Below are 17,147 nucleotides of genomic sequence, written 5' to 3'. Positions count from 1 at the left end.
TTAACTCGATTCGATCAATTTTTTTAATTTAAATTAATATTATTAATTTAATTCGATTAATTTTTTTAATTAAAATCGAATACTGATGCCGTATTCTGAATGTGACCGTATTCTGAACTTCACATTGGTAAACTGATTTTTTTTTTCTCATTGACTATGAATATTTAAAGCCCAATTAAGGAAGGATAATGGAGGCGAAGGCAAATTCATAACCTCGAAATCAAAAAAGATGCCTTCATCAGTCAGACTAAGTACTATGAACAAAGCAAAAGTCTGAATGGGATAACTTTACTGAAAATCTCGATTTCTTGCATCAGCAAAATCACTTTAAGTTCATGTGTACAAATGTATTAATTTAATTTAAAATTGAACCGATCAATTGCATACTAAATATTATTTAGTAAAAAAAATTACAGCTTTATTCGTTTTATATAGTTCAAATTTTGTAAATCCACACCTAATACCATTCAAGTTTTTTACAATGGTGCACTGGTATGAAAATCAAAATGAAAATGTCTAAATTCTCACTAGTCTAAGAGGTTGGCATATTCGCATAAAGGAGGGTGAAGAAGAGTTCAACTTCTGATACACTCCGGAGGATTTGGAATAACCGATTTCGGTTTGATTCATCAAACAGTGACGGACCCATTTGCGCAACTCGTGGCAAAAGTCTTGCCAATGGCATTCCCAATGCTAGGCTGCCTCCACTGGACTCAGCCCCCATATCAGCCACCACTGCTTCCACCATTACTTTCAATGATATTTCCACAACTCTACCAAATTCAGCACTGCAAGGGATGAAAATGGCCATTTTTAATATACTTTAGAATCTCTGTGACTGTGATTGATTTCACCAGCTCACTAGCTACTATAATACAGATACAACTATTACAAATCATATAATGAAAATGACATCAAATTATAATGTTGCCAGAGGAATTAGTGCAAGAAAGCACAGGGAATTCTTTATAGTTACCAATAAAAAAAGAAAATTAAAATGAGTTAAAAAAAGAGTGTGGGTTCAATTGTTATAGTTCTTATCTATGTTACTTGGACTCGGATACTGTTGTCAAATGGGTGCATATCCCTATGTCTGACTTGTCAGCTTTCTAAAAATACGAGGATATGGATCTAAAACTAGACTCGGACATTACATCATAAAAAATAAACTAGAATAAAAGAGTAAAGTTATATAATAATAATTATAGTCTAAATAGATGATCAAATAAAGCTAATTACATCATCTAAAATATAGCCAAATAACTACTTTTATCTAAATACATACTCTTCATCATGAGAGAAAAAAAATACTCTATTAACTATGCATGAATATGTCACTCAATATTCAAGTGCATGAATACGTGTCGAACACATATCCATATCCAATACATATTCCATGTCATATCCCATATGGGTACAACAGGGCAAAATCAGAGTTGGTATCAGAGGTTCTTATGGAAGATGAATGAGGGATATCAAAAAAGAGAGAGAGAAGTTTAGACACCATATATGATCTTAAAGGAACAAGCATGAGAAATTTGGAGAAGAGAAAGGAAGTAAGTTTAACTCTTTTTCAATTAAGAGTCCATAATTCCAACTGAAGATGAGAGTATCTGGCCATTTCAGCTGAACCTCCACCTTTTACCAGCCAAGGGTGCCACTTGGAGACTCTATTCATTCCAATTTTTCACATTTTTGTGGACAAGAATGTGCTAAAGGGGTATAGACGTCCACAGAGCTAGAAATATTTAATAAGTGTAATCGATGGAGATAGATGTCCACAGAGAGTTGGAGTGAAAATTAGTTAGAAGCAGTTACTATCCGGAATCTGGTCTATAGAATAGCTGAAATAGCTCCAGGAATGTCACTCTCAAATTCTAATCAATGAAGATCTATTCTCTCCCTCTATAACTTCTTTTTTAATCTTTTTTCTCTTCTCTATTCATTATTTGCTTTCTTTCTCTATTTTCATCTCCAATTTCTAATCTTTCTGCGACTGAGAATCCTGCTCCATGACAGGTTACGAGAGATCAAACAAATGCACAGGCCCTTCTTGGTAGAAGGGCAACACAGTTAACTTTATAAAATTTGTTTGAATTTCAAAATAGTACTTGCAACTCATTGCACCTCAGATATACACACATTTTCTTGACCGGAATTGTAGAGATACCTGGATAGCACTGCTCGAGCCTCTGCCATAAGCTGTTCAAATTTCGTGGTATCAGTGATAGATATTGTTTCACCACTGCTGGAACCTACGGCTTGCTTGTAGAGTCTGGCATCTTCAGGCATCACGTAGTCTGCCCAATGATGTGGACTTCCCCTGCTCATGAACAAGTCAAGTATCTGACTTAAAGTTTCATGAAGAGTCGTGGTGGTGAAGGGATCTCTCAACTGTTTTCTGCACAGATTAAGGTTGTAGGAGATTAACAGACCAGAGATATAATGGTTTCTGTATTTTTCACCATGCAATTTAGGGTAACTTCAGAGAAGTTGACCTCACATCGTTTCAGCAACAGAAATCTGAGTGCTTAAAGGTGGGTTTGCAGTCTCCATGTATCAAATATCAAAAAAGTGCCAACAGAACTTCAAACATGGCCAATACTTTCACTTTAGAGAGAATTGATAATTTTTTCAGAGTAAAAAGTTTGATATCATTTAATTTCACAAATATTTATTACAATTTAAAAGAGGAAGCGGTTAGCATATACTTCCCAAATGAACAAGGAAAACTTACCCCTTGAGAACCTCTGTAGCTGCTACCTGGATATTAGAAATCAGTGCTGGCATGCCATAATTAGCAAGAAAATCAGAACTTGCTAAAAACTTTTGCTGGTCATCCCTTTCAATGAGTTCAACATCCTCCTGATAAAAAGGAAGGAAAAGAAATGCTTTCAGAGAAATGACAAGATACGCGGAACACACGGGATGAGCACTAACAAGACCTCACATAGTGAGAGTAGGATGCAGTATCCACAGCATAATAAGCAGCAATTAGGCACATACGGTGTAACAGCAAGATCAGAAGTTCACAACAAGAAATTTAAATCATATGGACAGGCAAATGTCCAACAATGACAAAATAATGGCCAAGTAAAAATGCTAATGCAGAAGTTGCAGTAAGAAATTTAGTTAAAGAAAGCCAAGGTAAATACAGATTATATTGATGTCAACATTTAAAAGGTCATGGATAAGCTACTAGTACAAAATGCCAAAACGAACAAGCTGCACAATGCTTTATTGACTTCCACTGAATGGATGCAGCTGTGGGAATTCAAACCCAGCAACCAGTCCTGGTCAATGTTTTTAAACCAGGCCCAGTCAATGACCCGGTGAGAGCTGAGGGTTAAGAGCTTGAGGTTCGACCATGGTTGAACCGGAGTTTAACCAATATATCATTAAATAAATAATAAAAAATAATAATATTAACCAATATATCATTAAATAAATAATAAAAAATAATAATATTTTTATTATAATTAATGTTTGTATATATTTCTATCAATAATTACAAAAAAATTTTACTTATATTTTAAGATCTAAATATTTTTAGAAAACCACTTAAAACTTTAAATAAAATATTTAATTATATGAAAAAGAGAAAAACTTTAAATTAAAATTTTATAATAACAAAATGAAAATAAATATTGTTATATTTATGTGAAACAATGATCATAAAAATTTATGTACTTTTTTACTCTAAGAAATAAAAAAATAAAAGAATAAGATAATAATTTAACTTGCCTAACAAACTAAATCATTAATAATATCAAGTATTTAATTATAATTTCTTCTTTTTTCCTGGTTAGTAGTTCATAATTATTTTGTATTAATGTAATTTAATAAGTGTACTATATATATTAAGTGGTAAGAGAGTGCAGCAAGTTGAATTAGTTCAATTGGTAAAGCAAGTTTGTCTTATCATGAGGGTCACAAGATCAAATCTTGATAAAAGCAAAAGTACAATTTTTTAAATTAAAAGAGAGCGGTCCGATTTAGAAAATCGGGTCCGATCTGGTTTTAACAACCATGGTCCTGGTAAATTATCAGATTTGCAGTCCTGCAGCTGAAGAGATGTCATTGTAGAAAAAAAACCCAGCTCCCATTAGTATTCCATATTTAAGTTTGAGAAAAATAACTGGTTATCATTTTAGAAGCTAAATTAGTCAATTCTGGTTGGGTTCCCAATATCACCCCTTGTTTTATATCAAAGATTTTACAAGAATTCAATTCATTTCTTTTCTATTAAATTTCTTATTTGGAATGTTTCTTTTTTAACTTACAAAATTTTCATTTTTAAAGAATAGAATCACGTAAGACTTTGTCAGAATTCATTTGAATAATTTTCTTGTGAAATGAATCATACCAAACGGAGGGTAAGTAAAAGCAATTTCTTGTTTTGATAGCCTATGAGAATGCAACTTGATTTTCAGCTTCATTTATCATTCTGTATAAGTTGGTCAAATTATTCTATTAAGTCACAATTTCAGCTGATTGCCTTCTTCAAAGTGCCATAAATAGGTACTCATGTGAAGGAAAAAGTGCCAGAAGCACCACAAGCAAGGCCCATGACAATGAGAACATGCAGCCATGGCTGGAAGTCATGGACTATGTAGTAGTGTTGTGACCAACTTCAAGCTTGACAGCAACTGCCATAGCATGGCAAAGCTGCCTGATTTTTACTGTTAATGAATATGTAATAGTGTTGGCACCAACAAAGATGGCTAATTTTTACTGTTAATAAATTTCCTATTTCCTTTGAAGCACAACAAATTTTAAAATGCAGAGAAATAGTTGATGTTACCACATCAAGGCTCAAGCAATGCAAATGGAGCATTTATGTTATAGTTGAAGTTAAACATCAAGTTCCATACGAGCATTGCATTTGTTTTCACTTTTTTTTTTCACATAACAATTAAGTAGGTGCAAACCATTGCGCGGGTGTGTCTGTGTGCGCAAGTGTATATAGATACTGAATCACTAATCAACCATTAATCTAAAGCAAAAGGAAAATCACTGGCCCTTTCACCCCCAAAACATGCATGATTCTCCAAAGGAAGCAACCCCATGAAGCTATTACGGACAAACCAACATGCTTGAGATTGTTGGTCAAAAAACCAGCCAAAACAGAGAAATATGATGGACTCATGACATAGGAATATATGCACACACAAAGATAGCAATCTTCCAACAAATATTCTCTAGGATGCTAGAGATTACTAGTCTAATATTTAATACTTTATTATGATTGTTTCCCAGATTCATGTAAACTGAATCAGTCACCTAAAAGAAAGTACTACACCACAACTTCATGGTAAAAAAAATAAACAAAATTACAAGCTTGTAGCTGCCACTGGTAACAGCTTATGATTTAGCTAGCTACAAGTTTACAAGTTGCTTAAGAACATACTGAAATTTGCTATACAAAGAAGTACTTAGTAACATTTTGGATGTCACATAATGATGTGAAGTCTTCTTGAAAAATGAAAAATAAACAGCATAGCACTCATAAGAGACCATCCTTCTCAATTGATTCCCCCAACATGACCCTCCCACCTTACCCACCCAGCAAGAGGGAAAGGGTTTTCTTCCCTCACTTCTCACTCTTTTTCTCCCACTCCTGTCACAATATCTGTGCCAAATCTAATGTCCAAAATAGAATGTTTCCCCTCCTTAAAGCCTCTGAAGTTAGGATTCCTATCCCTAGATTTTTCAGTCTATTCTGAATCACACTGATGAAACCGCACTACAGGTCCTCCAAAGCCCTATATACACACAGAATCTCATAAATACAAAGAGTACCCATGACATTATTGGATAAGGGCTCCAATAAGTAACATTTGAAAACTCAATCAGTTTTTAATATCCCAAGGGACACGTAATTTTTTTTTTTTAGTAGATATCGCCCTCCAAAGTAGAATGTTTTCTTCCTAACATAATTATTTCCAATAATAAACTTCACTGAAGAAGAAAGAATAGAACTCATGATAATCATCAGAATATAACATTTTAAAAAAACCAACATTAACCTGTGTTTCGTAACTTCAGTTCCTTAGGTGCTGCTTCATACTTCCACACTCACTCAACCTGTCAATTGTATAGCATAAACCTTTAGGCCCTAGTTATATCAATAATTCTATTCCTTCAACAAATTCCCTTTCTGACCACATCCGTGAATCAAATTCTCCCATAAACTTCTCTATATTTACCAGTTACTCAGAAAAACTTGATATTTACAATTGTTTGATATTAATGTGAACTAGTTTCAAACAGAGCCAAATGGCGAAGAGGATTTATATAGCCAACCCCAATTAGTTTGGGATTAAGGCTGAATTTATTACTGTTTGTACTCTGAAAGACTGGAGATCTGACAAAAATTAAAATGCAAGCTCAAGCCTCCCATTGGAAACAGTCTACCTCATTGATGCCAGATTCACGTAATCCCCAAATGCACATTTGTTAGCAGATCCTTGCTAATATACAAGAGATTCACACATAGAGAGAAAAATATTGAAATGTAAGACCAAGTCAAAGACACTAATGCAGTTGAGAAAAACTAGTTCCATATGCTATTACTACCCATAATATCCTACTTGCTAGTAATGTTGTCTCTCCTATGTGTTAATGGTGATGTTAGTAGTGCTATTAGTGGTTAATAGTGCTTTTAGTAGTGGTGTTAGTGTTTTGCTTTGTTTTCTTCCACTTTCCTTAGTTTCCTTAGTTATAGGAAGGTGATCCTCCATGTTCTGACCATACTAATAACTTTCCTTGAAGAGGTTATTTCTTCTCTTTCTATTTAAGTTCAGTTGAGATAATAAGGTCAGTTGAGATAACAAAAGAGACATGATTAATTTGCCGAAGATTGTTGATTACTTAATTCAAGAGATTTCAAATTCTCTTTTAATGAACTTGTACAATCTTCATCACAGGTCAGAGACAAGAAAAGAAAAAAAAGAAACAACCACTTTCTTTTTCATCCATTGATCCATTAATTTCATAACCTCATCCCATGACTCGATCCCACTTCTAAGGATCCTAACGTTTGGTATCAAAGCCAAGAGTTCAATCCAATATCAACTCAATAGAATTTTAATCTTGTTTCTTAAAGAATAGGCTGCCAATAAATCCAGACAAGAGGAACTCAATTCAAAATTGGAGAACTCACAAGAGTTGTTGTTAGCACCAAACAGTCTGCATTCATCTCAGATGGCAGTACCCAAAGTCGAGCTTTAAAATTATAAGGGGCAGCCAATTCAACTTGTGCAGGATCTAATTCTTCTAGTAGCGCTCCTATGGTCCCTAAATTCGCTATATTGGATTTTCCACGATTCAATGGACAAGAAGATCCTTTGAGTTGGTTAACTCGTTGTGAGATTTTTTCCGTTAACAACAAACGGGGAATGATGAGAAGGATCCATCTTGGCAAACTACCACTCAGTTGAAAGAACTCCCTCCTCTCGCGCTTAAGGACAAGCACATCGTGCTTAAGGATAAGCACATCAACATGGGGAGAGTAATGTTAGCAGACCCTTACTAATATACAAGAGATTCACACATAGAGAAAGAAAAATATTGAAATGCAAGACCAAGTTAAGTAATGCAGTTGAGAAAAACTAGCTCCATATATTGTTACTATCCATGATATTTTACTTGCCAGTAGTGCTATCTCCTATGTGTTAATGGTGATTAGTAGTGCTGTTAATGGTTAATAGTGTTGTTAGTGGTTAAGGGTGTTGTTAGTGGTTAATAGTGTTGTTATTATTTTGCTTTATTTTTTTTTCCATTTTCCTTAGTTATAGGAGGGTGATCCTTTATGTTCTGATTATACTAATAACTTCCCTTGTTTATAGGAAGAGATTATCTCTTCCTTTTGTATATAAATTCAGTTGAAATAATAAAGGAGACATAATTAATTTGTCAAAAGTTGTTGAGTACTTAATTCAAAAGATTTTCACGTTCTCTCAGAGGTCAAAAAAAGAAACAACCACTTCCTTCTTCATCCATTGATCCATTAATTCCTCAACCTCGTCCCATAACTCGATCCCATTTCTAAGAATCCTAACAACATTCCATGACTCAAATCGCAAATTCCCATTTGAGGGACATTTGCATCCAAAATGCTTGGGATGCAATCAGGATCACCAAATCAAGTGATCCCATTCATCCAGCACAAAATCATCAAAAGGAAAATGGACGGAAACTGAAATTTTCATTTGTTATTACTCTTTTCAGTTGTTCTTCTCAGCAGCAGGGCTTCATAATGCCTCCTGGTCGGTGCTTCTGCTGCTGCAGCGACAAAGTCATGGCATAGATGACACTGCATACCATCCACAGGGTAGGAGGACAAGGAAGTACGCAAGCAGCCAGGAAGGAAGGTAGAAGGGTAGAGAAATGACTCTGTTTCAGGGGAGAAGAAAGCAGTGCAAATCACAAAAGAGTAGAGGGGATGAAGTTGGATTTTGATGCAATACTATAAGAAGGGGATGAAGGAGATAGATTATCTTTTTTTTTCCTTTAATAAAACAATAGTACCTGAAGAAAGGGGATGAAGAAGACGGCTCATAGGAGCTGAAAGGTTGGTTGTTTTGCTGCAATTAAGGAGGACAAAGAAGATAGCCTGAAACTGTGAAGAAAATCGTATTTAAGGGGTTTTATTGTGTCTATGCTATTAAAGTTGGATAACCCATCGAAATCAGAAGCCATCAAGACATGGGAACAATAGACTTGTTCCTCAAATCTGAATCCTATTTGTAGCCCATCAAATGAGACTGAAATTTTTAGCCCATCAGAACTTTAAGTCCTATTTTGACATTTTCAGTGTCTAAATTATTGGGTAATGGGTGTTCACCTTATTGGCTCAAAAAAAATATTAACTAAAATATTACAACTTTCAAAGACTAAATTAAAATATTAATTTATCAATACATTTTAAAAGATAACTAAACAAATTGAAAGCAAATTATTATTAGAACTTTCAAAAGGTTAAAAAATTATATGGAATAGAAAATTATAATTAGTTGCTTTATTTAAAACAATACATTAATTAGCATAAATATTAATTAGTTTCAAGAAATTTATAATAATTTAGTAATTTACACATAAAAATCTTATGTTATGCAAATTTATATGTTATATGAATATTGATGAGATAATTAATTTTTGCCTGAGAAATTGAAGATACTATTCAAACATACCACATCCAGAGAGAACTGACTAAGTCTCCCTCCCCCCTCCCCCCAAAATTACCCAGTGATAACCAAGGAGCATACAGCTTTCCTGCCCCCATAACACAACCCGCTGCATAGTGCACTCCCAGTAACTATGGTCTGCCTCACAAACACAAGGAAGCACATAATAGGCAACCAAAGCCCCATTTGATGCTCTGCTTCCTTCATGTAGTAAAAATATTGTGCAGGCACCTCAGAGGCTCCAGCAAATTGCAGTTATAATAGTAAAAAAAATGTTGTTGGTGATAATAACAAAAAAATAAAAAATTTAAAAGGGACAAAAGAAAAGTAGAACTCTTTCCATAAAGCAGCCCCCAAGGCCCCAAATGCAAGCCATTTATATGGTGCCTAAGCCAAAATTCAAAGAAAGCCTAGCAGAGAATGGCACCTATAGGATGATGAGTAATAGTAATGTATGAATAATCACAGTTTCGGAAAGCTCACCCTGTTCCTAAGCACAGGAATCAATCACGTTGGACTAAATGTATGAAAAATAACTACGAGAAATTAAAAAATCAGAAAATAGAGAAAATTTTTCAGAGAACTTCCCAAAAAAATACCATCAATCAATGAGAACAAGCTGGGTGTATGCAAAAAAAAAAAAAAAAAAGAGTGATTCTTACAAGTAAGTGCGAGCTTTCAAGACCACGTGCTGTATCAATATACAAATGTCTTCCCAGAATATTTACTTGAGTTCTGATATACAAGCTAAGCATTGTCATTGCCCATAGGGAGACCACCAATCTTGTGAAACCTGCAGCAGCCACAGCCACAAAATTATAAACAACCTTGAATATAACATATACATTATTGAAAACACAAATAAAAAGACACAAGCATATTGCAGCTGTATACTTAAGATTTTGAGTCTGTCCCATAGCTCAAGCTTCTCAGAAGGTGACAGAGTGTTGGGCTGACCACCCTTCCCTTTCATTAACCTCTCTATGAGCTGCAAAAGATCCAACTCTTCTGCAATCCGGCTGATTAAGTAGTGCATTGCATGAGGCAATGTTGTTGTATCAGCTATCCTCTGAATGCTCTCGAAATGGGCTTGCATTCTATCAATCAATCAAAGAACATCCAGTACAAGAACCAAATTAGAAAATTCACAATTCCACAGTCCTCCACACCAAAATCCACCTAAAAAGAAAAGAAAATAACAACTACAAGAGGAGGCAAAGAAAAAGAAGGGACTGGGATTTCTCTTAACTGAGCCTTGATAAGCTCTTCATGCTCCCGCTCGTCTGCAAGTTGCTTCTCCAAATCAGCAAGGCTACTCTTATGTGCATTATACAATTTGTAGAAAAAATACCCACTTCCAAAAACACCTGCTGCAATAAGAATTTTCCTCCTATGCCTTCTCCAAAACTCCCTGTATTGTCAAAAGTTAGCCGAATCAACGAGCAGCAATTTAAATTACGAATCACTTTTTATTAAACATTATCAGAAAAGCAAATGGTTGAAACACATAAGCTAGCCAGAAGGAAACCAAAGAAAATGGACCATGAAATTTGTCAACGCAAGCTCAAAAGGACTATTTCTAGCAGATATCAAGCATGAAAGAAAGAAATGCATTGCAAAAACAAAATTAGCAAGTAACATAAGAACAAAAGTGCCATTTTTTGTAAGATTGAAACATGAAATTAAGAAATGGATTAGACCCAGAAAATCAATATAACCAAACTAAACCATGAAAGCAGTTACTCTTGAGTAAACCCATACATAAAATCGCATAGCAGTGATAACCCAAATTAAGAAGCAAACAATTAAAGCAGAAGCAGGCGAATTCAACAGATACCCAACACATTAGAACTACAAAAGGTGAGAAAAAGATAAAGATAACAACCTTAGACCAAGCATTTTTGAAGTTATAGAATCCCCCAAAAGTCCATCTCTAAGCGTTTACAGGATGCAAATCCATTTCAGAAATACAAAAGCAAGCAGTAAGTAAAGAATGATCAACCCTCTCAAGCTATAGGAAAGAAGAAGGTCCTTGAAAACCTAATTGACAAACGAATACACCTCTTATCACAGACAGCCCTCGGAGATCCCGCCGGCAGGCAATGAAATGGCAAACTTAAGCTTCAAATTAAGAGATGGGCACAAACGATAAGAAGAGCCCTGTATATGAAGAGAGTATTGAGGGTTTGCACAGAGAGAGAGAGAGGGTATCGATGAGAAACGCTAATTACAGCAACTTGGAGGGTTTAGATAAAAATTGAAGAGAAAAAGGCAGAGCTAGAAATGAGAATTTCAATGTAGTGTTGTCCTTTTCACGGCTTTGCTTCGCTCCTCTGTACACTCTATAGTCTTTTGTCCGACGATTTTTAGGATTGGGAAATTGGTAATTTACAATATAGTTTATGAGATTTATCAAAGTTTATAGTTTAATTTTTATTAATTTAATAATAAATAATTTAGCTTTAAAATTTTATTTTATTAATAAAATAATTTATTTTAAATTTATTATTAAATTATAATAATTTAATTTTTTAATTTTTAATTTTTATAATAATTTGATTTATTTAATTTGAGTGGATTTTTTTATTAATAGTGAAATTTAGAAAATATATTTGTTAATAAAATAAAAATTAAATAATTAAATTGTAGATTTTATTACATTCATAAATTATATTGTTACCCTACAATAAGATCAAATTATTTTATTTCAAGAAAATTATTAATTGATTTACTTTAATTTTGTTAAATAAATTAAATAGTATAAATAATTAAAATTATAGAAATTAAATAATATTTATAGTTAAAATTAAAAAAAAATAAAGTATTAAAAATTATTAATCAACTTATTTTAATTTTAATGACTAAAAAATAATTAAATTATAGGAATTAAATTATGCACATAGTTAAAATTATATAATTAAATGGTATTGAAATTAAAAATATTTATTTAATAAAAATTAAAGTGTTTGATTTTATAAAATTTAAAATTATTTTAAATTGAGTAATTTTTGAAATAAATATAGAATTGTAAATTTTTTAAAAATTTAAAATTCAATATATTGGTTTTATGGAATTTATTTTGTAAGGTAAGACTTTTAAAAGAGAGAGGTTTTTCGATTTTTAAAACCTTTAAATTAATTTATTAAATTAGTCCCTGAGGATTAATTAGTAAATTTTTTAAAAATTTGATTTATTAATTAATAAATTTTTTTAAAATTATAAGAATTAAATAATAAAATATTTAACAGTTAAAATTAATAAAAAATTAATTAATTAGTATATTTATTAAAATATTAAAAATATTTTAATATATTATTTAAAATTAAAAAATAATTTCTCTAAAAATTAAATAATAATTTTTTCCTTTATTTATTCTACTTTGTTTTTAGAAACTTCCCTTATCGGCATACAAATTAATCAAATTTATGATTTTATTTCATCACTTAACATTTTAATTTGATTTAATTTTAAATTCTTAAAATAAAATTTTTAATTTTTAATATTATTTATATTTATTATATTATATAAATATATTTTCGAATTATTTTTTATTTTAATATCTATATTTTAAATATGATGATTAAGATTATGTTTTTGGTGTTCTTGAGTTTTTTTTAAATAATTAAAATTTTCAAATATGTAAAGTTAACTTTTATATTTGAAATTAAAATAAAAAGTTGGATTATTTTTTAAAAAAGGATTATGTTAATTTAGCTATAGAATTTCAATTAACCTAAATTAGGCATTTCAATTAATTTTTTATTTTCACTTTATTAACATTTTTATTTTTTTATTCTTTTCTGATGAGAGTTATTTTTTTATTTTTTTAATTTTCTTTCTTCTCCTCATATGGCAGCCAAACAAAATTAAAACCGAAAAAAAATAGTTGATGGAATAGAGATTTAAAATCCAAAGATAATTTTATTATTTAATTAAATTACCATTTTAAATAATATTTTATTAATAAATAATAATTAACTTATTGCGGTTATCAAATTAAAACTAATCTAACCAAATTTACATCTTTCAAAATAGTTCAATTTCACCGGTTTATTTTGGTTATTAAGTGATAACTGAATAATAAAATCCATATTAGTTATTATAGGGCTGTGCAATTGGTCGGTTCGGTTCCGAACCGAAAAAACTGAAAATTGAAGTATAAAAATATTAAAAATCGGAAAAATTGATTATAAAAATATAACCAAACCGAATCGAACCGATAAAAATCGGTTCGATTTGATTCAATTCAAATCGAAATGTGTAATTTTTTTAATTTTCTGCTTTTAATTTCAGTAGAATAATTTAATAAATATTTCACATAAATTTATCAATAAATATTGTTTGAATACATAATAATAATATTTAAAAAATCCATAAAAATCCATATAAAATTTAAAAATATATATAAAATCAGTATTTCTATGTGTAAAATCGATTTTTCAGTTATTTAACACGTTTAAACCGAACCGAATCGAAAACCGAATAAATTGAAAAATATTAACCGAACCGAATCGAACCTTCCAATTAACCGAATCATTAAACCGAAATTGATCGATTCGGTTCGGTTTTTTGGTTCAGACCGATTTATGCTCTCCCCTATTAGTTAAATAGAGATACACATACATGGATACAACGAATTTCAGTATCAATTATTGGGGTTATCGGTGTCCGGTTCAAATTGAAAAAATTTATCGAATCGAATTAATTTAAAAATTCAGTTTGATTTTTCATTTATTTCGATTCGGTCCGATTTGATTTTTAATTTCAAAAATTTCAGTTATTTCAATTCGATTCAATTTTAATCAGAAAAAAATTAAAAAAAGAACCGAACGGATTAGTGATAATAGTATATTATTTTCAATAATACAGTGAAATTATATCATATTAAGGTTAAAATATTTCAATTAAATTTTAAAATATTAAAAATAAAGTGTAAAAAATAAAAAATTTATTAAAAATTCAAACCAATGAAATCAAATCAAATCGAATTAGATCAATTCAGTTCGATTCAATTTTTTATCAAAATTAATTCAATTCGATTTTTATAAATACTAAAATTTTGATTTTTAATTTTTTCGATTCAGTTTGATTTTAAATTGAATCGACTAAATGCTCACCGCTAATCAATTGGTTTTGGACTATAAGCTGAATGACTCCAGTCTCTGGCTCCTAACCATGATACATAAATCTGTATAAAGACATAGATTCATATGATTCTAACTATTACAATTATAATCTGAATCCTAACCAATATTTCATGTGATCAGCATAGGAAGCCTAGAGGTTCTTCTACTTCTAATGACCATCTTCTTCCTAAGAAATTATTTATGGTATATGAGTTCCTTTCGCAATCACCTCCATGAATCAACTTCATTTTTTACAACATTTTAACAAATTTCTACACTTCTAATGTAATTGGAATTCATATGAAAATGTGCTAAGGCCAGTAACCACTAAAAAGGAAAACAATTCCAAGGAAAACAATTCCAAGGAAGACAAAAGAAAATAAGGTTATAGGTTGAGTCCCACTCACATCATGGTCCCATGATGTAGTCCTGGCCAATGGTGGTTTCGGTTTGGAATTGATTTAGATTGATTTGATTTGCACTATGATCTGAAATCAATATGATTTTATTAATTTGAAAAAAAAATTAATTTTATAATGGTTTTGATATATTTTAAAGTAATTATGGTTACAATTATAATTTTTTATGATTCTGATTTCAATTCTAATTAAATTTAACTTCTAAACGGTTAATATGATTTTAGTTAAAAAAATTTTATGTATAAAATTTATAAAATTAAATAAAAAATAAATATAAATATTAAATATTATTAAATTAATAGTTGAATAAATAAGTAAATTGTAAAATGTATATGTTTGTATAATATAAAAATAAAATAATATTACATTTAAATAAAAATATTTTTTTATAAGTAAAAAAATAAACTTTGAACTTAATTATTTAATAATTAACTTCTCTATGTATTAAGTGACACAATTTTCTTATAATTTATTTTAGAAATTTAAAATTGAACTGAACTATCAATTCAAATTGATCAATTTTGATCCAATTATAATCTGGTTTAGATAAGGAAGCCTATAATCTACCTTTTAGTATAAAATTTCGGTCTAGTCTAAGAACTAGAATCAATTGAGCGGTCCGGTTCATATTCGAATGGTACCATAGCTAAGTCTAATGGGACCATAGCCAAGTCTATTGTCAGACTCTTGATTAGGTAAGCATGAGTTGGGATGGAGTTGGACCTTTATTCCACTACAACTAGGTTATGTGCATGGGCACACTTAATTGGCAAGATTGTGTGTTGGGCAGTGTGGAGTGCTTCTGGGTGCAAGTTGGTTAGAAATCTTGGGTTGTTGCTGGTTAGCTTGCAAGGGTTGGGCTTGGGTATCAGTCCAATCCATCATTTGGATAGTGAAGATGGAAGTTGTTGGAGGCAAAGGAGTTGTCTACAAATGAGGGGAAGTTATGCTAGCATGAGAGCAGTTTTCTACAAGACAAATTATGGGCGATTATTCTCCTAGTGGGCTGAGGATGTTAGTCAAACTGTTTGTAACTCCCATTTTGTAACTGCTATTTGTTTTCTTTAAATATGTACACATGTAAATATGGGATAATCTGTAAGAGGAGTCCTTTATATAGTTTTCCTTTTGGTGAATAAAGGGTTGGAAAGTTTTTCATATAATTGACCGGTGTTTTATATTTTCATAGCTAAGAATGTGTGCTTGTGAAACCTCATTTCGAAGTTGAGTTTGTGATTGAACCAAGTGAGAATTCTTAGCTACACTGTTGAATGATGTTCTAAAGAAGAATGAGAGGTGGCAGTGGTCAAGTCATTGCCAATATGCCTTTGAGAAATTGAAAGTTGTTATTGCTTCAGAATCTGTACTTAAACTACATGATTTCAGTGTACCTTTTGAAGTGCATGCAGATGCTTTTGACAAAGCTGTAGGTAAGGTGTTGGTCTAGGATGGATATCCCATTGGATTTGAAAGCAGAAAATTGAGTGTAACTAAACAAAAGTATTTTGTCCATAAGAAGAAGATGGTTGTTGTTGTTCATTGTCTCCATATGTAGAGAGCACACTTGCTGGGTATAGAATTTATTGTTAAAACTAATAATATTACTAACACTTTATTCAGGACCCAGAAGCAGTTATCTCCTAAGTAGGCTCGATGGCAAGAGTTCCTGGCTGAGTATAATTTTGTGTGGGAGAATAAGCCAGCCAGGCACAATCAGGTTGCTAATGCTCTTAATAGAAAGGAAGTAGTTGTTGCGTTATACAATACCACCCGTGTCCAGGCTGATATAATGGACATAATTCATTCCTATGGCATGGAAAATCCTGGTTCAGCAGATTAAAGATGGGATTGTGAGAAAATATTATATGGAAGATGATCTCTTCATGGCTTCAGGTGGTAGGTTATTTGTTCCTAGTGTTGGTGGCCTACGAAAGGAGATTCTTAGGGAGGCACATGACCCTCAATGGGCTAGTCATTCAGGTGTGAGTAGGATGATAACTCTCTTGGAAATGAATTATTTCTGGCTGATGATGGAGGAGGATGTCGTGGTTTGTGTTCGCACTTGTCTAGTATGACAACAAGACAAGAGTGAGCACCAAAAGTAGGTAGGTTTGCTACAACCGTTGCCAATCGTTGAAAAACCTTGGAATTCAGTGTCTATGGATTTCATTGGTGGGTTCCCTAAGGTGAATGGCATGGCTTCTATCATGGTCGTGGTAAATAGATTCTCCAAGTATGTTATGTTTATTCTTGCAAGTTCTGCTTGTCTCTCTAATGTTGTTGTTGACCTATTTTATAAGAATGTTGTGAAATACTTTAGTTTGCCAAGAGACATTGTAAGTGACAGGGATACATGTTTTATTAGTCAATTTTAGACTGCTCTCTTTTATATGAAGGGGACGGAGTTAAAGTTC

The 17,147-nt window shown here is 31.7% G+C and overlaps 1 protein-coding gene across 2 annotated transcripts; it reads right to left on the bottom strand.

Annotated features, from left to right (window-relative positions):
* Positions 1 to 366: 366 nt before the first annotated feature.
* On the bottom strand, positions 367 to 11,499 carry LOC110617748 (peroxisome biogenesis protein 3-2). Of its 2 annotated transcripts, XM_021760731.2 has the most exons (8): positions 11,250 to 11,499; positions 11,074 to 11,121; positions 10,438 to 10,599; positions 10,083 to 10,285; positions 9,851 to 9,981; positions 2,738 to 2,865; positions 2,171 to 2,401; positions 367 to 788 (listed from the first exon to the last, which is right to left on the bottom strand). In XM_021760731.2, the coding sequence occupies exons 2-8, from the start codon at positions 11,085 to 11,087 to the stop codon at positions 533 to 535; spliced, it is 1,125 nt and encodes a 374-aa protein (XP_021616423.1). In that variant the 5' UTR covers positions 11,088 to 11,121; positions 11,250 to 11,499; the 3' UTR covers positions 367 to 532. The 2 variants fall into 2 exon arrangements, with proteins under 2 accessions (XP_021616423.1, XP_021616422.1); XM_021760730.1 differs by having other exon boundaries at positions 11,074 to 11,499.
* Between the last annotated feature and the right edge of the window lie 5,648 nt (positions 11,500 to 17,147).

Source organism: Manihot esculenta, chromosome 6 (genome assembly GCF_001659605.2).
Source record: "Manihot esculenta cultivar AM560-2 chromosome 6, M.esculenta_v8, whole genome shotgun sequence".
NCBI classification, from domain to species: Eukaryota; Viridiplantae; Streptophyta; class Magnoliopsida; order Malpighiales; family Euphorbiaceae; genus Manihot; species Manihot esculenta.
Note: the sequence above shows the minus strand (reverse complement) of the source record. Positions and strands in the feature narration are given on the sequence as shown.